Genomic DNA, 19,543 nt, shown 5'->3' on the forward strand with positions numbered 1-19,543 from the left:
AACAGCTTCGCCAACGGTGGTGCTCCCGCCGCCGATGGCTGCAGCATGGCTTGCAACGGCAACTCTGCCGAGTACTGTGGTGGTCCCAACCGTCTGAACGTCTATGACTTCCAGAACAAGTACCAGTCTCCTCCGGCCACCTCCACCTCCGCCGTGGTCGCCTCGTCCGCCGACCCTGTAGTGTCCGCGGCGCCTACCTCGACTGTCCCCAGCCAGCCACCGACCGTCGGCAACTGGAAGTTTTACGGATGCCAGACCGAAGCAACCAACGTCCGTGCGCTCAACAGCAAGACCTTTGCGGCCGACACCATGACGTTGGAGAGTTGTGCGACTTTCTGCGCCGGCTTCACCTTTTTCGGCGTCGAGTACTCTCGCGAGTGCTACTGCGGCAACTCCTTCTCTGCCGGCTCTGTCGCCGCTGCCGCCGGCGATTGCTCCATGACGTGCATGGGCAACAAGCTCGAGTACTGTGGAAATGGCAACCGCCTGTCTGTTTACACCATTGGCGATGCCACCCAGCCCAGTTCGTCTTCCGGACCTTCTCCTACGTCAAGCGCACCGGCAGTCCCCATCGCCACCGGCTTGCCTGCAGGCTGGACAGACCAAGGCTGCTGGGTCGACAACTTGAACGGTCGCATCCTTCCCCAGCAACTTCAAGAAGACCCCAACATGACGCTTGCCTCCTGCGCCCAGGCATGCGCGGCCGCAGGCTACACTGTTGCTGGTGCCGAGTATCACACACAGTGTTTCTGCGGCAATGCCGTCTACGCTGGCGGTGCTGTTGCTTCGGACCCCACAACCTGCAACACTCCTTGTGGAGGCAAGCCTGATCAGATGTGCGGTGGTCCCAACCGCATGACCATCATGTCCAATGGCAAGCCTACAGTCTACCAGCCCCCTGTCCCCCAAACGAGTGGTTTCAATGGCAGCTGGGCCTACCAAGGCTGCCTTACTTATGAGGGCACAACGCGTCCTCTCAAGTGGCAGGTCCTCTTCCCAGGCGTCAACACTGCGAACCTGTGCCTGGATCGGTGCGCGCAGTTTGGGTACGCGGCGGCCGGTCTCGAGTACGGCGAGGAGTGCTACTGCGGTGATCCAGCCAACATCGCAGCCGCCCCCCCTCCGGTCAGCTTCGTCCCTGATACGCAGTGCAACATCGTCTGTCCCGGCAACGCAAGCGCCATTTGCGGTGGTGGCACTCGTCTCTCCATGTACTATTGGACCGGCAAGCCTCTCTACTCGTGGGATTTTGGTACGGACGCGCTCACGGCAGGGTCCTACGAGCTTCTCATCGGCGGTGTCTGCATTCCCCTGATGACCATGGAGACCATCACTGGCAAGGTCACCTTCCTCGAGAAGTTCGGTACCGGACCGCCCAACTCCACTGGCGCTTACGAGCTCGACCTGTCCCTCGTCCCGGACATCAGCACGTCCTGGAGACCCATGCACGTCAAGACGGACGTCTTCTGCTCTGCCGGCATCACTCTCCCCGATAAGGCAGGCCGCCAACTCAACCTTGGTGGTTGGTCTGGTGACTCTACCTACGGTGTCCGCCTTTACTGGCCCGATGGCAAGCCCGGAACCCCTGGCACCAACGACTGGCAGGAGGATGTCGAGCATCTTCGCATGCAGGATGGCCGCTGGTACCCCTCTGCCATGATCATGGCCAACGGCTCCATCTTCGTTATTGGAGGCGAGGAGGGCTCCAACGGTGCAGCTGTGCCTACCATCGAGGTCCTGCCTTTTACCGGCACCAAGCCCCTCACCATGGACTGGCTCGCGCGCACCGACCCCAACAACCTGTACCCCTTCGTTGCCGTACTTCCCAGTGAGAACATCTTTGTTGCTTACTGGAACGAGGCCAGAATCTTGGACAAGACCACATTCGACACCATCAGTGTTCTTCCTCTGATTCCCGGTTCCGTGAACAACCCCAAGGCGGGCCGTACCTACCCGCTCGAGGGCACTGGCGTTCTTCTGCCCCAGCACGCCCCTTACACCGATCCTCTTGGCGTTCTCATCTGCGGTGGCTCCACCGACGGCCCTGGTCTTGCTTTGGACAGCTGCGTTTCGATCGAGCCGGAGGGTGCCAACCCCCAGTGGGTGCTCGAGCGTATGCCTTCGGTCCGTGTCATGTCCTGCATCGCTCCTCTTCCCGACGGTACATACCTCATCAACAACGGCGCTCAGCAAGGTGTTGCCGGTTTCGGTCTTGCCACAAACCCCAACCTCAACGCTCTCCTGTACGATCCCCGGAAGCCAATCGGCCAGCGAATCACGGTCATGGCCAACACCACCATTGCCCGTCTCTACCACTCCGAGTCCATTACCCTCCTCGACGGCCGTGTTCTCGTCAGTGGATCCGACCCCGAAGATGGTGTCCATCCCCAGGAGTACCGCGTCGAGGTCTTCAACCCTCCCTACCTGACCAGCAAGAAGCAGCGCCCTACATTCACCCTCCCCGTGACTGACTGGGCTTACGGCAGCACATACACCTTCAGCCTCGGCCATGCTCCCGTCAACGGCGCAATCCAGGTCTCTCTCCTCGGCTCCGTGTCTTCGACGCACGGCAACTCGATGGGCGCCCGCACGATATTCCCCGCCGTGAGCTGTGGCCCTACTCAATGCACTGTCACCGCGCCGCCCGGCCCCGGTGTTGCCCCTCCGGGGTGGTACCAGTTCTTCGTCCTCGACGGTGGAATCCCTGCCGTCGGCGTTTACGTCCGCATCGGCGGTGACCCCGCCGGCCTCGGCGCGTGGCCCAATGTCCCGGGCTTCAAGACTCCTGGCGTCTAAGCTTTTTCATTTTTATCAGAGACATGACTTCCTTTCTCTATGGGGGGGTTCTTGGGGTTCATATAGGTCTTTTCTCATTTTCATAAGCGATATCCTTCTCTTCTTTTCCTTGAAACCTTTTACAGACTTGGGGACCCCGTCACATTTTCGGCATGGGTGCCTCACAGTCGCCACAGAAAATATGATTGGGAGCTTTCAGGAAAGACTACACACACTGAGGATAGTGTAGCGATGAGGATGGGGGCCAATCTCCTGCAACGAGGCCGCAGTCGGTGTTTTTCCTAGATAGTATACAAATTGATAATGTTTTTACTCTATCACATTCTCCCACTGTTCGTCGTGCTTGACTTCGTCACCATCTCAACCGGTCTAGGCAAACTTAAAGCCGAGCTCGACAAGAGCCTCCTCCCATTGGCAGTAAGTAGAAAACCTAGAGGAGCCATCTTGAGTTCAAGTTCGATCGTGCTCCAGGGAACAATGACTGCTGTTTCTTCGGCGGGCGCCTATGAAGTTGTAGCTCTGGTCTCAGGCCTTCCTAAACTGTTACCTATGCTGCCCTGGCCGTGGCGCGGCGAGGACGCCACTCCGGCGGTGACCCTCGGTGTTGCTGGTTCCATCCTGCATCCTGCGGTTCCTGGCAGAGCAGAGCTGCAGCAACGGACGCCTGTCAGGAGATTTCGAAACAGCCCCAAAACCAAGACTTTGCCGACCTTTTTTGGCCAGGGACGATTCCGAGGTGTTTCTCTGAACTCGCACAGAGCGGGACACAGTCTGAAAGCGGCCCCGAGCTGAGGTAAGGTTGCCGGGGGGGTGTAACGTACGGTGTGCAACCCCGCCAGCGGGAAAACACCCCACCATAACTGTGGCTTCCAAGGCACCCGTCCTGCACCTTTGACGTAGCCGGGCCCAAGCAGCAAAAGGAAATGGTCGGGTATCCCGTGTAAACAAAAAGCAGGAAACGACCCGGTGAGGCATACACACAATCTCCAACGGAAGAACTCATTCTCAGGCGGTACCCCTCCACCCACGCCCCGCCGACGAAACTACTCCCCAACCGCCAGGCGCTCTCCCATGGAAAGAACACCATCATCATCACAATAAAAAAAAATAAAAACCCAGACCCCACCAAAACTTAAAGGGAAACCCGAAAAGGACATACATAACAACAACTACACCATGCCGCCCCCTTCTCAACTCACCGTCGCGACCCTCTCGGTCACCCGGCTCCTCAAGGAGGAGATCTCCTATGAAAAGGAGCTCATCCAACAGAAGGCCAAGGTCGCCACGCTCGAGGCCGAGATCAACGACGGCAAGCCCGACGAGGACGGGAACCGGGAGTACATGCTCAGGCAGCTGGTGCGTGTGGCCCTCCCTTCCCTCTCCCCTTTCATTTTACCCCTCACGCCTGGACCTTCCAGTCTCGAGACATGGAGCGCCGTCTGCCATGTTTTGCCTCGGACGGGAACAAAGTCAGCTTGAAGATATATATATATATACATGTATATAAAAGAGATGCTGACTAGCTCACGCCCCAGAAACTCGCCGTGGAGGAGACGCAAAAGATCTTTCCCTCCCTGCGCACCCGCGTCGAGGACGCAACCGCCAAGCTGGAGGAGCAGATCGCTCTCGCCGAGAGCGGCGGCGCGGCGCCCGAGGAGCTCGAGACGGCGAAGCTGGCGCTCGCCAAGGGCAAGGAGGAGAAGACCTACGTGACCGACACCACCGGCTCCGCCTGATGCGCTTCTGGTCCCCGTGCTCTTCCCCTTCCTCTGCCTCTTTCTTTTTTTCTTCTTTTTTTTCCGCCGCATGTCAACCAAACAAAAAAGGGAGATGGGTCTAGCGATTGCGTTTTGTCGGGTGACGGGCAAGCAAGCGCCGCGGAGCAAGTTCAGACGAGCTGCTTTTTTTTTATCAATGGGTATCTCAGTTGAACTATCTATGAGCCTCTCCGGGTCAGTTGTGATTTCCCCGTGTCTAGTTGTCAACCTCCATGCTGTCGGGCGCATCCACCGTGATGTAGGGTGTGTCGCCTCCGGAAGTGATCTGAGTGTCCTGTTGATCATCCATCTCGACGTCCTCTCCCTCTTCAATCTCATCATCGTCATGTTGGGGACGGGGCGTGCCGTTCTGGCTCGGGACCGCGCTGCCAGACCGCGAGAAGCTGCCCGTGCCACCCGGCCGCGGCTTGAGACCGTCCGCCTGCTCCTCCGACTGGCCATCCAGCGCCGAGGTCGGTCTCGCCGCCGCACCGCTGTCTGGATGCGGCGTGACGTTGCCGCTGGAGACGTGCCGGGGCGTCTGCCCGTCCCTCGAGGCCTCGCCGTCCTCCTCGCCGTCCTCGTTCATGCCTTCGCGCCTCTCGACCTCCTCCTTCTCGTCGCGGATCTGCCTGCGCAGCAGCATGCCCTCGTCCATGATCTTGCTGAACTGGTCGCGGCGCTCGCGCCAGGTGACGGCGTACGTCTCGCTCTCCTTCTCCAGGTCGCGGATCTCCTCCTCGAGCTTCTTCAGGTTCGACTCTTGCTCCCCGCGCGGCCGCAGGCCCTTAGCCATGAGCGCGTTGGCGAGCTTGTCGTACTCCTTGCGCTGGGCGAGCGTGGCCTTGGCGCCCTCGAGCTGCTCGCGCAGCCGCGCGTTGTTGGCCCGGACGTTCTGGCACTCCTCTAGGATGCGCTGCTGGTCGGCCTTGTAGCGCTCGCGCTCGCGGACGTTGGCGTCGAGGAGGAACTGCAGGCGGGCGATGCTGCTATCGAAGGCGGCGAAGTCGAGCGTGAGGTCGTCTTTGATCTGGTCGATCTCGCGGAGGTTCTTGGCGGCGGCCTCATGCTTCGCCGTCTCGCCGTCGGTTCCCGCCTCGTCGTTGGCGTCCTCGGGCGGCGGGGTGGGTTGTTGCTTCAGCTGGGAGTTTGCGATTGTGGTGATGGACACCAGTCTCTTGGTGATTCGTTTGAACGGCTTCTCTTCGATGTTGACCAGCCGCGTCTTATGCAGCTCCTGCTCCTCCTTATCATCCAAGAGATTCCACGACGCCATGGTGCCCTGCTTGTTCTCGAATCCCGCGTTGGCTAATCGAGTGGTCGGGGTGGTGGTTATGGTGGTGGTGGTGGTGGTGGTGTTGGTCGTCAAGGGTCAAACCGCGTCTTGAGCTGTTCACTAAGGCCCTGTCGTTCGACAATGACTTCAGGATAGGTCTGTTCGTGCTTTGAGGGCATGGAAGATCTCCTACGCGGTGCAGCGCTAAGGGCCAGATGCAATTCTCGGCCTGATATCAACGCTCGAGATGGTTAGATCTTCACAAAAGTCAAAAGAAAGCTTCCTTCCCATACTTTCTCTCTCAGCCTTGCCGTAGGAGCCATTCTTAGTTGGGATTGGTTGGTGGATCTTTAGCGCCGTTAAAGTGGATATCATGTGCTTGTCTCCACTTGCACCCCCCCCCTCCCCCCCCCCCCCGGGAGCAAAGTCAAAGCGTCCCCGTCCAAGGCGCTGTGATCTCATCTTCTACCCTGCAACAACACAAAATACCTTCGATCGCAATAGTAATAACTCTTTCGGCAAACCCACCGAACTTAGTCTTACGATACTGCGCGACTTTCTTGGTAGAAGAAAATGCCCTCCCAGGAGGAACAAGAATTGCTGGCCAGGATCGGCCAACTTGCTGGTACCGTCTCACAACTAACAAACAGCGAAAATTGCGCGGATTCTAATCTGGTGGCAAATAGGCAAGATCAACCTCCACAAGGCTCAGCAGGCCGGCGTACAATCGGTCCCGAGCAGCCAGGCCTCCTACAGCTGGAGTACGTCCAATACTTCTACCCAGGGGCCGTCCCGACACTCACACGTCGTAGACAACACTCACCGACACGGCGGCTTCCCCCATAAGCATCGCGTCGAGCCTTACCCCTCAACCCGAGGGCCCTCGGGGTTTCGCCACCGATCTTTGGTGCTGAACAACAACGGTGGCACGCAAACGCCGCCGTCCGACTCGCTCACGCCCGAGGCCTCGGGCGGCTCAGGCGGGTCATCCGGCTCTTGGATTTCTAAGAACACCCGTGGCCAGAGGTCGCTGATCAACTCTGCCGTCTACGAGAAGAACAATGAAGCGCACGTTAAGGCTATCGAGGCATCGCGGCAGCGGAAGAACCGCCAGCAGGATGCGCACGAGCAGTCGCAGCTTGCTAATCACTTCCATCGCTACGGAGGCCAGGCAAGAATGCCGCCCACCCCTACTAACGCCACAGCTACAGGCAATCACGAAGTTGAGATTCAAGGCATTCGTTTCCGCGTCGCTCACAGCGGAAGCAAGCTCATCAAGGTGTCGGGTGCGTCGCCACGTCTCTCCTGCCAGGCAGGGTACACTCACAGTCTCATAGGAGATCTCCATCCCGTCAGCGCGACGCCGAAGGTCGCCTTTGTCGGAGGTGTCAAGTTTCACCGAAGCAAGACCGGCAATCTGTACCGAGCCGGTGTGCTCAAAGCTCAACGGTACGATGGCCCTTTTCATGATCGACAACCGCTAACTTTAGTTACTTGCCCAGCCAAAACGGCGTCAAGAAGGTCGACGTGCCTTGCAGCATGTTTTCGCTGACTGGTATTTCATTCACAATCTCATCCGGCTACCCACCCGTTATCCGCTCAAACAGGCTGGACGATTTCTTAGGCATGTGGGTATGAGTACTGGACACCACTAACCACGACGATTTTCAATCTAGGTTCATGCGCCAAGGGCCCGGCCTGCCGATACGTCCATGACGCTTCGAGAGTGGCCGTCTGCCGAGAGCTGCTGCACAAAGGGAACTGCGCCAATGGGGAGTCTTGTGATCTTTCCCATGACTTGACGCCCCAACGCACCCCAACATGCGTCCACTTCATCAAGGGCAACTGTGCGAATCCCAACTGCCCCTATGCTCACTCTAGTGTGTCCCCAGGTGCCCTGGTCTGCCGTTCGTTTGGTATGTACGGCTACTGCGACAAGGGAGACGAGTGCGAAGAGCGGCATGTCTTCGAGTGCCCCGACTTCAGCAACACGGGCAAGTGTAAGAAGAAGGGCTGTAAGCTCCTTCACCGCGAGAGGGCAAGCGTCCTTCGGAAGCGCACGTCCGAGGACGAGACGGAGGATCTGTCGAGCGATGCCGAGTCCGTCGACAGCGACGACGTGGACTCGGACGAGGTCGAGGAGTTTATCACCGACGGCGTTGGTGATGATACTGACTTCAAGGTCCAGAAGGACTTTATCTCTTTCTGATCGTGATCTCGTGCCACCTATGGAGAAGGCCGTTTCGGTTCATCTCTTTTACTGACATGTTTGCTATCCACTCCATGAGGGAGTCCAGGCTAGGGAGATGCCGAGTCGAGTCTCATTTATGGCGGACGTCTGCCAATCGCGGGAACGACTGGGGAGAACAACAAACGATACCCCCGGAGAAGAAGAAAACGACTGGAGCATTAATACCATGCTTTCAGAAGATGAAGCTGCTGAAGCAGAACCATGATAGAAAGGATAGAGACAAAAGAGAAATATTGGAACAAACTTGTTTTCACCATACCATGGCCGACAATAGTGACAAGTGATGTATACCGATCAGCATTTGATTATATACTACGGAGTACGTAGGCTGTAATTGGTGAGAAAGAAACTGGTGAAATTAGGGAAAGCCACCATGCAGAAAAGTGTCGTGTCGGGGGCGGTGACAGCGAAATTTTGACCTTGGCCCAGCATCATTTCGCCGTGCGGGCCGACCCCCATCTGGCCTGGGACCGGGTGTCTCAATTATATCAATTAAAATTTACCCCGCCATCCGTCATCCCAAGTGATTTTTAAATTTTGTGCTTCTTTTGCCACCCCCTGTAAACCTCCTGAATTCAGATGTCATTGTTTTGCTCGCGCTGACACATACGCATCTCAAAAAAACACTTCTCGTTATCACTACTAGTAACGTACTTGGATCTACCTGAATGGCGCCCCCTCATTGAATCGTGGGGGGGGGGGGGGGGGGGGGGGTTTCAGCGCCACAGATGTACGGTGACTGAGAGCCCTCTGTTCTTGGGTCAGACGCTTGCGAGACGCTAATCGGGTCCCCAAGGGTGGCCTTGTTGGAGGAAGTGCACCGCCCCTTGTTGGAGGGCACTGTACCATCCAGTTTCCGGGCTGTGGATTGCACTGCATGCGACCGAGTCGTCACCAACTTAACCAAGCCTCCTTTTCTCACGAGGACTTGATGTTTATTCTTTTTCCGACCAGATATATACATTCTTCTTCTGCTTTACTGTGCCTTTGTCTCCTTCCTCTTCTCCAGTTTTAATACGTGTCCGTCGGGATCGCACTAATCGTCAGACGTCATCATGGGTTTACGCGACGTCCTCAAGAAAAAGGAACACCTCGAGCATGGCGACACCAGCAGCCAGGATGCCGTAGACAGGCTGGCCGCCCCCGAATTCAAGTTCATCCGATCAGATACCCATTCGCAAGAGGTCATCCACCCCCCGAGCGCGCCGACGGGCGAAAGTAAGGATCAGCTCCTGAACCCCAACGAAAGCCCCGTCGACCAGAAGCCCCGGCGCAGCCTCGATGTCTTCTTCGGTAGCCGATCGCGCAGCGTCTCCGCGTCGTCCCAAACGAGCACGACGTCCGCCAGGAGAAGCGGAAGACGGCTGTCGGAACGGCTGCACCTCAGCCGCTCGCCCGCCTCGTCGGACAACGTCCCGCAGAACCTACCCGACATCGTAACCACGGCCGAGGGCGAACAAGACGAGCTGCAATGGGAGAAGCGCGCGACGATCCTGGCGTCGGCGAACAAGAGCAGGCCAGAGACCCCGGCGGTTGGCGGGGAGTCTGGGAATACGACGACGAGGGGGCGGTCCCTGAGCGCGGCGGTGTCGTCCCCGGCCATAGACGAGGACATCCAGGAGGCCATCCGGCTGCACGAGGCGGGGGATTTCGAGAAGTCGACAGCCATGTTTGCCCGTCTGGCCGATCCTAAAGGGGCGAACAACACCCTTAGCCAGTTTCTCTACGGTCTCGCTCTGAGGTGAGTTGGATTGGTCTGGACTGGCCTGGGCCCTGCGCGGCAACGTTGATCGTGCCTCTCCGCGCCTATGGGGATGTTCCCATGCGCGAGTGTCATGGCTCGCCAGGCGATCACATTGCGCCGGAGACTTCGGCAACGCTCTACAGGTGCCACGATGGCCAGATGCTTTGGTTTTCAATGACGCGGCTTACTGATCAGTGGCTGTTGGCAGACACGGCTGGGGCTGCGAGCCTGATCCAGAAGGGGCGATCAAGTACCTCTCTGCGGCGGCATCGAACGCGGCAAACGTTGAGCAAATGGCGTTGAAGGCCGGCCTGAAGAAGGGAGGCGCCGCCAAAGGCGAGCTCGTTCTGGCCATCTTCGAGCTGGCGAACTCCTTCAGGCACGGCTGGGGGACCCCGAAGGACCCAATCGCGGCTAAGCAAGTGAGTTGAGCCGTCCACAGGACAACGGAGGGCGAAAGAACGCCGCCGAAGTCGTAGTTATGCCTGAGCGGCTAGAACTGACATGCCGCGGCAGTACTATGAGACAGCGGCGAATCTTGGAGACAGTGGTGAGTATGCCCCGATGGTTCGTTGCTGGGCGTCGAGGCCCGATGCAAACATATTGGGTACGCTAACCAGCCTCGCTCTTCTCAGACGCCATGAATGAAATCGCCTGGTGCTACCTCGAGGGCTTCGGCTGCAAAAAGGACAAGGTACGTTTGGTCATATACCTACCACCCGTTCCTTCGTGATGATGCGTCCATCCGAGCTGGCAAACCAAGACCTGGGGCTTGGTCCCTGGGCCAGGACAGCATCAGCCACAGCAGCCCCCGTGTTATGCATAGCTCGTATCAGCAAGTGCACATGTCATGGGACGAGTGCCGATGCCCGTTTGACAACCATTTGGGGTCGTCGGCAAAGCTGCTTGGTCGGGGTTGGGCATCAACACAGCGGCCGCGAAAAGCAGCCACCACTCGGCACCCGCGCGCAAGACGCATGGTCAATTCCATCACATGAGGCTGACAACATGTCCAGTTTGCAGCAGCCCGTTACTACCGGTTGGCCGAAAAGAACGGCAACAAAACACTAGGCAACTCCTGGTAAGTCTTGCCCGTCACTTTATCCCACTGGCTTTCGTGCGCGGGGGGGGGGGTTCCCCAGAGTTGGGCTTGGCGTATGTATCACTCAGGGGGGAGAGGGCTGCAGCTCCTGTCGCGGATGACTCTCGTGCTGCGGCATTGATAGGCTCGCGAGGTCTCCGGCCCCTTGGCGTGGCAGCTCGCCCTGCTTTCGTCCTCTTGGATGACAGTAAGCTTCCAGAGCTGCACGTAATTACCTGGTGCTGCTGCAAGCTGTACTGCGCTGCACCGCAGCCCTTGAGCGCAGATACCCCGAGTCTCGATGCCGCTTTCCGAGTGGTGCATCGCGATCTCTTGCCGGTTTCCTCTGTATTCCCGTTCCTGACGCCATCGCCCCATGACCTGGCGCCAGTGTGATCTGACCACCATGCTCTGTAACACAAAGACTGACGAGAGCCCCCTCCCCCTCAACAGGATTTGGAAGGAGAAGTACAACCCGGGTGCGGGCAAAGAGAAGAAGTAGCAGGCACAACGGGTAGAAGTTGTCCGAGAGGAGGGAGAAGGGGGGACTACGACTACCTACGTGTGCGCAAGACGGCCGAACCATCGGTGACACGGCGTCGCATACTCGAAACGGGTGTGTGCGGACGGCGGCCCCGTGCAGCCCCGTCGGCGACTCCCTTTCTTCCTGCCGCACGGTGCCACCGACGCGCAAGATCGTCACACGGCACGGCGGGTGCGCACCCTCCCTGAACCGCGCTGAAAAGCGTTGCTGTAGCCGGGCACGGTACGGAATACAGAATACAGCACCACGAAAACAAGGAGCTTGTTTGTTTATCTGCCCCTCTTCCCCGTCACCCCCTCCCCCCCCCCCCTTCCTTTTGAGCGACTCTTGAAAGACTGTATGGGGAGGACGGAGATGGCAATTCAGGTGACGCAAAACGTACAACAGCGAATGGATGGTCGATAGGCCTATGCTGTGCGCCGTGGAGGGGCCTGCAGGTCTTGCGTGCTGTGGGGGGGGGGGGGGGGGGGGGGGCTGGGCGGAGTGAAGAAGACGGGGGAGAGCAGGGCAGCTGTCGCGGATAGGTTCGGGGCCTTTGTCTTGGACGCATGCCGCGCCAAGCTGGCTTTTTCTTTACTGGCTGAGCCATGCATACACACACACACACACACACACACACACACATGTACACATACGGCTTGTCTTGGGAAGAGTGGTTGTGGGAGGTTCACTGCTTGGGTACACTGAGGAGTTATCTTGAGGACCGGGAAGGGATGCGCTACCATCGTCCCTTTTTCTTGTTCTGGAGCTATTTATTGTTTAAACATACCCTGCACGTCGCCATGCCGGATGCTCCACGGCCAATAATAGAAATTGAGATCTACCTTGCTTTTTCTTACTGACTCGACTGTTCCGGCCGGGGGCGGAGACGGAGACGGAATAGGCAATCATCGGCACCCGGGGGTGGGTGGACCTCTTCCCCTTGTTTGCGACGCCCGGCGGCTGTTCTCGGCCGGCCCGAGACAGGGCCCCTCCCGACGTCTTACAACCTCACGGGCTCGCCGTGTGCATCGTCGCATCGTCCCTCCCCCTCCCCCTGAAAGAAAGATGGGAGAGAAGGAAGGAAAGAGGGCTCGGAAGCCGCTGCACGGCCGAGTCATATCGACAACGCGGACGACGGGGCTCTCGCGGACCTACCGTCTTCAGGCTCCATGGCCCCCTTTTCCGACGCGAGGAAGAAGTGGTCTCTGCCCCGTTCCTCTGCTCCGACCCATTTTGCGAAGCTCCCGTGGAGTCGGGGGCACAGATGGGCGTAGGGCCAACCTGTACGGAGGGGTGGCCGCGGTTCCTGGACGGGGGTTTGCAGGCAGCTTGGATGGGAGAGATACACCGGGGGGGACGGTGCGATGTACTCGGTGAGACAGCCAGCCCCCGCGACAAGACACTGCTGGCGCCCTGCATTCCTGGCAGCACTTGCACCTGGCTACAACGTGGGACTCACGCACGGAAGACCGGGAGGGCCAGTCACGTCTTCTTGGGGCGTCAGGGGAGAGAAGAGGACTATTGTCGTACCGTTTCCCAAGTCCATTGCCCTCTCTTCTGACCGTTTCTTACGTGACGTCCCGTCCCGTCCTCCTCCGTCGCATGCCCCCCCCCAAAACGGTGTGCGTTCGAACCCAGCCGACGCCCCGGATGCCAAGGATGCGAAGAGCAGCCCGAGTTGTCATGATGGCAGATATACGTAATGCAGCTAGTGTGTCCGGGGGTACTCGCCTGCTACGAGTTTTCTCTCCGAGAGATGCAGTAGTAGGTGCTTTAGTTCTCAAGAACGGGGCGAGGGGGGGGAGCTGCAATCGAACGACGTTTTTTTTATTTTCTTCTTGTGTAGAGTTTGGTTTACGTCGTATATTCCAGGCGGGATCGAGGGCGGTTCCCTTCTGCAAAGAGCTAGAGCGCGCGGGGTGCCCAATGAGCGGGTGCAACGTCAGCACAATCTCGCGCTCTCTTGCACCTAGACTCACCTTGGCCTCACCTCTAGGCCCGGAAACGAACTTTACCGGTCTCGATCGCGCGGGGTGCTTCTCCGGAAGGTGGCGGGCAGAGGGGGAGAGAGAAAGAGAGAGAGGGAGAGAGATGAACGACATCCGAACTTTTTACGTGATACGACGCCGGCTCGTAACTTTGCATCATGACTGCTCACCTGCTCGTTGCCTCTGCCTTGGCGCGATCCGGGCTACGAGGTGAGGAGAACCGGGTAACGCGTGCAGGGTGAGCGAGCGGCCGTTTTCCGTCAGACCGCTTCTTCACCGACGGCATAAGTGCGCGTCTATTCGGTGATTAGACACTCTCGAGGGCGGGATTCTCACGACGTGGGGTCGCGGCGCGCCAACGAGGGTTCGACCTTGCCTTAGCTACGTTTAGTAAACCTAACCCCCCGGCCGGCGTTCGCAGCTGATTCCTCCGGGTGCTTCTTGTTGGTGAAAGGAGAAAAGCGAGAGCGAGGCTAAGATGACTTGCCGCATATCACCTATCACACAGATGTTGATAGATACATCACGCATGGATGCGCAACCCGAGAAAACGACTTACACCCGGCGGCACACGAGGGCAGACATGGACGGCGGGAGCAAGCAGATCCGGAAGAAAGAGAGAGAGAGAGAGTTGCTCCCGTGAGCGCGAGCCCAAGCATGCGGCCTCTGGAGGTGTCTGAGACATGCCGACAGTCCAAAAGACGGAGGGGTGGAGTGGGAGTTCTCGTTTCTGCGCGGCGACATGAAGACAGATGCCCTCCCAAACGAACGCCACGCGATGAGCCACACCTCTCTCGGTCTCTTCCCTGCTTTCTTCTCCTCCATCTACCTGCCATAAGAGGGTGTGTATGTGTGGCTGCCTGTCGTATTACCCTCCCAAAATCCCATCTCGGCGAGAGATTCATCTTGGCATCTCACCCACTTGTTCGTAAATACCCGACGGGGGAGAGGAGAGTCCGTAGGTATGTCGAAAAATAAAAGCCGTACCATCCACTCGTTTCTCCATCGCCCCGTGGTAGTCATCTCGCGATGCGAAGGAGCTCGTGCGTCATCAGCGCATCTTCCAATTCGGGGAAACGAGACTAACACGCTCCCCCCCCCCATCGCCGTCCTCTGCTGCACCGCCCGACCATTCTTGGCGTGCGCGTACGAGCGCAAGTCCTCTTCACCCGCCAAAGGAACAAAGACGACGCTACGCACAAGCTCCTTTTCCTCCCTCCCGAGCTGTGAAGCTCCAACCAAGCTTCCGAACAATCCCATTCTCTCTCATCGGCTCCATTGTCTTGTCTGCAGCTTCTCCTTCTCCCCCTAGCGTGGAATAGTCTAGTCATTCCCCCCCCCCCCCCACCCGGGAGTTCGCAAGGGCCCGGCTCTCTTACCCGCATGCCGCCGCCCGACTTGACGGGCTCAGCCCACCTCGTCGCGCGCCGCGCCGAATCCGCATAATACCAATAACATCACAACACCTGCCCCCTACCCCGAATTATCGACCAATACAGAACCTCGGAAGACGTAAACAAGGGTGGCGACGACGAGAGCATCGCCTCCCCCCACACCCTTTTCCCCCAAAACCGAGGTGACCTCTGCCTGCCCGAGTGACCCTCTCTGAGAGAATCCTCCCCACCTTTCCGCGAAATCTATTGCTACCTATTCCCGGAAGGGGACGCAGGTCACTCACGTACTTCTCTCGCTCCTCACTGGTCCAAAATCAGGTTGCCATTTCAAAATGTCGACACGGGGAAAAGGATGCCCCCCACTTCTATACTAGGTATACCGGTACACTTACATCCTCTCTCTCTCTCTCTCTCTCGGAAACCGGGAAACGAAACAGGCAAACACTTTCACCAAGTCCAATAGGCCCCCGTCATCATCATCTTATCACCTGGGGTGCGTGTGCCGATTTCCTCCCCAATGAACATGACATGCCATCCAGGATGGAAGATGGCCGCATCCTCATCATCCTTTACCGCGGCCGTCGCCTTCATTCCGCCCGCGCTAGTCTCTCGCCCTCGCTCTCTCTCTGTAACTCTCACCAGGTTTAGCCGCCTGGCGTCCTCGGCCTTCTGGGAGGGTGACCCCCCCTGCTCACGCCGAACCGGGACCCTCCCACCCCTCTCCACCCAAGGCTCCCGCAGCTTCCAACGATCAGCGACGCACGGCGACGGGGACCCAAAGAGACGATGGACATACGACGCTGGAGGGGAGGAGGGGGCTGGTTTTAGCCTTTCCCACCTCGAGAGGGGACGGGACACCCGGTGTCATCTGCCTTTCCCATCGTGATGGTTCGCAATGTCACATAACGGTCTGGATAAGTCACACGGAGAAAAAGGAGCGGTGAGTTTGGTGATGCCGTTCAGTCCATGCCATTTCCTTTTCTTTCGGCATTTGCCAAGATGGGAGTAGTAGCTACAGTAATGGAAGAAAAGAAAAGAAAAAAAGGGTGTATCTGGGCAATGACAGGCCAGCCACGTCTGCTCGTCCCCCCGAGTAACCAAAAAAGAATCACCGCTGTGCTAGCTATTCGTTTGACTTGTGAGCATGCATGTGTGTTTGATGTGTCTCGCGGGGGTTGAACAAGTAATACTGGACAATATTATTGATGGGTGATGGGACAAAGAAGCGCTTTCTAAGAGCAGTGATGATGTTTCGTTTCGTTTGACTGTCATTGATTCATGAGATTCGTTTCGACTCATTTCCGTTTCCACGTTTCGTCGCGAGACGCTCTCTCGTTTCTCGTCAAAAAAAAAAAAAAACAATCTGCAAATGTGCGCGGCGCCCTGCTACTGCCGCTGCCGCTGCCGCTGGCGACCTCCTTTCAACAAAAGAAATATGACACAAAACAAAGAAGAAAAATAAACTAAATCGCAGTCCCGTCCAAACACCTTGCCTCCGCTCCCTCTTTGTGAGATGACGTCCCTCATAGTATGTGAGACCTGCTCTCCTCCAATGAACCCAGGATCCCTCCCCGACCAGCCCTCCTCCCACCTGTTCCCAAAGCCAACCGCCCCCTTCCCGGTTTCCCATTGTACAAACATCGGAAAAGGCTGGCCGTCCCGTGTTGCCTTATCCCGGCCAATCGCCCACTCACGAACCACCCCGCCTCGCCTTGAAAAAGCAGTAGATACCAAACTAGATATGTGAAGAAACACAGTGATATCAAACCAGAATTTCAAGAATGCTCGCTCGCTTGCTAGATACCGAGAGGAAATGCGGAATGTTCCAAAATCAAAACGAAAAACAAAAGAGAAAAACAAAACAAAATATGGATAAAGAGTATGTCCGAAAAGCTTCGACCGTGGGCGGTGAAAAGAGGTTTTGTTTGGTGCGTGAGCAACATTGTATGTGTGGATGTTTTGTTCCGCGGGAGCGGTAGAAGTGTATGACGAGCTTCGGCTGAGAAAGAAGAAGAGACAATTCCACACAAAAAAAAAGATACGGGGGGTTTTTTTTTTGGTGGGGGGCATGTGTGTGTATGCATGTGAATGCGCTAATGAGTTGAGAGTTGTTGAACGTGGTGATCGTGCATCGCTTTTCGTCTTGTCTTCATTATTCGTTGGCGCCGGCTTTGGCGCTGTTGCCTTCCGACACCATTTTGGCAAAGTTCCTGACGACTTCGCTGGGGATTTGGTCCCAAAGGAGAGATCTAGTGTAGACCTCGGCCGCCGACTGTTTCGTGCTCCGCATCGCCGCGAGGGCGTCAGCGAGGTTCTTGCGCCCTTGGCTCGTGGAGCGCTCGGGGGCGTTGTTGAGGAAGTCCTGAGAGTTGACGCCGTTGTACTGGGCAGCCGAGAGGCCGAAGAGCTGTTCGTTGGCCTGCTCGTCCGTGGGCTGAGTGAGCGAGTCACCGAGTTGACCGAGCATTGAGGGAACGACGCCGCCCATCGACGTGTCGCCCATGGACACGGCCGAGTTGTCCACCCACGAGCCGCCAGAAGGCTGAGGAGCGACGGCGTTCATGGTGTTGGATGCCTCGTTGATGCCGGCGTCCTTGAAGACGTTTTCGAGGAGCGTGGCGGCTTCGGCACGGACGTCTTCCGACACTCGCGGGATGGAAGGGGTGGAGCGGCTCGACAGGACAAATGCGCCCACGAGGAAGAGCATGAAGAGAATACCGCCCTGGGACGAGGACTTTTCCGATTCGGCAGGGAAGCTTGCCTCGGCCTTCTTCGTCGGGACGACCTGAAGCTCCTGCTTGACTTCCTGCTCCATCGAGTACTCGCCGAGGAAGTTAACGTTGTCCCAGGTGCCGGGCATGGTCATGCCGTCCATGTCGTCGTAGCTGGAGACGAAGGCATTGTTGGAGGGGGCGGTCATGGCTGCGTTCTCGAGACGCTGAACGTGGTCGGTGAGAACGCTGACCTTCTTGCGGAGTTCGCCCGTCTCGATCGTGTGAGCGCGGATCATCTCCTCCTTCTCCATAGTAAGCGATTCGATGTATTCCTGGTTGAACTGCTTCTCCCTCAGAAGCTGCTCCATCTGCTTCCTCATCTCGGCCATCTCCTCCTCCATGTCGGTGAGGACGGCGGAGAACTGCTTCTTCTCATCCTCCAGACGTTCGGTGTGCTGCTTCTTTCTCTGGCGAGAGTCAAGCCTGTATCATGTGTTAGTCACGGGCATCCCGAGCGAGAGATAGAGGGGTGGGGGTTCACTCACGCTGCCTGTCGGTTCCTCAACAGTCGCTTTTGCTGCTTCAACTCCTTGATCTCCTGCTCATCGGTGGACTGGGCGATGAGCTGGTCGATGTTGCTCAGGTTGCGCTCGGCCGGGATGTCGAAGCGGGCGTTCTTCTTCCTGATACCATCGCCCCTCCTCATGTCGTTGTGAGAGCGAATGGCGGGGCTTCCAGGGCGCATCTTCTTGGCCATGGATTCGGCTTGGCCGAGCCAGCCCTTCTGCGGAGAGGTCGGGATGGACTGGTTCCCTGAGCCGATGGGGGCAAACATGTTGATCTGGCCGGTAGGGTTGGTGAAGGGCGTCTGGCCTTGGACGGGTCTTTGGAACATGGGCGTGCTGTTGTCATACTCGGCGGGCATGCCATCGAACTGCTGTAGGGGAGTACAGGAGCCGGACGTGTTGCTGAGAGACCAGGGGTTGCCTTGGTGGCCGAAAGGAGAGGGTTGGGCATGGTCGAGGCGCATGAAGGGGTTGTTGTTGTGCTGTTCCATGAAGGGGTTGTTGGACGGCACTGATTGCATATCGACCGACTGCCAGTCTTCCGTTTTGGGTGAGAAGAGAGAGCCGCCGACGGCGAATGATTCTCTCCGGCTACCGGCCATGGGAGGCGACATTTCGAGACCCGAATCGAGTGCGCTGTGGTCCAAGATGTTTTCGTCCAAGATGCTGTGGTCCTCCTCTTCGTAGTACTTTTGCGCTTGTGTTGTGTCTACAGTCAAGGGTGTCGATCTGTAGTAGGCCGGCATCTGGTATGTTGAGACCATTTCTGGTATGTGTGGTCAGCAGTCGGGTGATGACTGCGGTTTTGTGCTCTGATAGCAATGGTGCCTATTTTCTAATCTTTTCCGTCGTGTTAGTCGAGGGCGGCGGTGAAGATGGTCCAGGGTTTATTTTTGGGATGGAGTGAGATGTGGGGATCCGATCCTGCTGTGAGTGACTCGCGGACAAGGGCAAGATGCGCCTAAAGCTGGCTGTGTGGATGAAGTGATGAAGGCGGTGGGTGCATGTAGTGAGAGAGGGGGGGAATGTAGTGGGAATTTGATCTTTTTGTCAAGATACTACAAGAAGCAGATGCGCGGGCTAGAGTGAGGGAAAGCAGGCGAGGAAAAAGCAGAGGGCGGAGGTGGTCGAGCGGGATGAGTGATAAGAGAGGCTGGTGGGGATGGGATGGATGAGATGGGATGATGGGATGAGAGGGCGCGCACGGGTGGAGGGTGGCCGGAAGTTTTAAAGGGCAGTGCGTGCAGAACGAGGGTAGGATGACGAACGACCCGAAGGGGGAAGTTGGAACACACTTACAGGCTTGGGGGATCGGTTCTTCTTTTCGTGTAGTACGGAGCTGCAATGCACTCCAGATCTTTGTGGCAAGTCGAGCAGGTCAGTCAGACACAGGGCGGGGGAAAGCTTCGAGTATGTATGTACGAGAGTCGATGAGGACCGGAGGGGTCGT

At 57.6% G+C, this 19,543-nt stretch overlaps 6 protein-coding genes across 6 annotated transcripts; 4 read left to right on the forward strand and 2 right to left on the reverse strand.

Annotated features, from left to right (window-relative positions):
* Positions 1 to 45: 45 nt before the first annotated feature.
* On the forward strand, positions 46 to 2,796 carry GLRG_01348 (WSC domain-containing protein; the record flags this gene model as incomplete). The annotated part of the gene is made up of 1 exon (XM_008092033.1): positions 46 to 2,796. The coding sequence occupies one exon, from the start codon at positions 46 to 48 to the stop codon at positions 2,794 to 2,796; it is 2,751 nt and encodes a 916-aa protein (XP_008090224.1).
* A 1,176-nt stretch (positions 2,797 to 3,972) lies between these two features.
* GLRG_01349 (tubulin-specific chaperone Rbl2) lies at positions 3,973 to 4,532 on the forward strand (the record flags this gene model as incomplete). Its single annotated transcript, XM_008092034.1, has 2 exons — positions 3,973 to 4,152; positions 4,332 to 4,532. 2 exons carry the CDS (start codon positions 3,973 to 3,975, stop codon positions 4,530 to 4,532), a joined length of 381 nt encoding a protein of 126 aa, XP_008090225.1.
* A 238-nt stretch (positions 4,533 to 4,770) lies between these two features.
* GLRG_01350 (tho complex subunit 7) lies at positions 4,771 to 5,829 on the reverse strand (the record flags this gene model as incomplete). Its single annotated transcript, XM_008092035.1, has 1 exon — positions 4,771 to 5,829. The coding sequence occupies one exon, from the start codon at positions 5,827 to 5,829 to the stop codon at positions 4,771 to 4,773; it is 1,059 nt and encodes a 352-aa protein (XP_008090226.1).
* A 573-nt stretch (positions 5,830 to 6,402) lies between these two features.
* GLRG_01351 (uncharacterized protein) lies at positions 6,403 to 8,038 on the forward strand (the record flags this gene model as incomplete). The annotated part of the gene is made up of 6 exons (XM_008092036.1): positions 6,403 to 6,454; positions 6,516 to 6,590; positions 6,642 to 7,115; positions 7,167 to 7,278; positions 7,332 to 7,384; positions 7,506 to 8,038. The coding sequence occupies 6 exons, from the start codon at positions 6,403 to 6,405 to the stop codon at positions 8,036 to 8,038; spliced, it is 1,299 nt and encodes a 432-aa protein (XP_008090227.1).
* A 1,097-nt stretch (positions 8,039 to 9,135) lies between these two features.
* GLRG_01352 (uncharacterized protein) lies at positions 9,136 to 11,407 on the forward strand (the record flags this gene model as incomplete). The annotated part of the gene is made up of 6 exons (XM_008092037.1): positions 9,136 to 9,821; positions 10,033 to 10,246; positions 10,341 to 10,374; positions 10,460 to 10,518; positions 10,841 to 10,905; positions 11,359 to 11,407. The coding sequence occupies 6 exons, from the start codon at positions 9,136 to 9,138 to the stop codon at positions 11,405 to 11,407; spliced, it is 1,107 nt and encodes a 368-aa protein (XP_008090228.1).
* Positions 11,408 to 16,965: 5,558 nt separating this feature from the next.
* Positions 16,966 to 18,857, reverse strand: GLRG_01353 (bZIP transcription factor; the record flags this gene model as incomplete). Its single annotated transcript, XM_008092038.1, has 2 exons — positions 16,966 to 18,010; positions 18,073 to 18,857. 2 exons carry the CDS (start codon positions 18,855 to 18,857, stop codon positions 16,966 to 16,968), a joined length of 1,830 nt encoding a protein of 609 aa, XP_008090229.1.
* Between the last annotated feature and the right edge of the window lie 686 nt (positions 18,858 to 19,543).

This window comes from Colletotrichum graminicola, assembly GCF_000149035.1.
Source record: "Colletotrichum graminicola M1.001 genomic scaffold supercont1.4, whole genome shotgun sequence".
Taxonomy (NCBI): domain Eukaryota; kingdom Fungi; phylum Ascomycota; class Sordariomycetes; order Glomerellales; family Glomerellaceae; genus Colletotrichum; species Colletotrichum graminicola.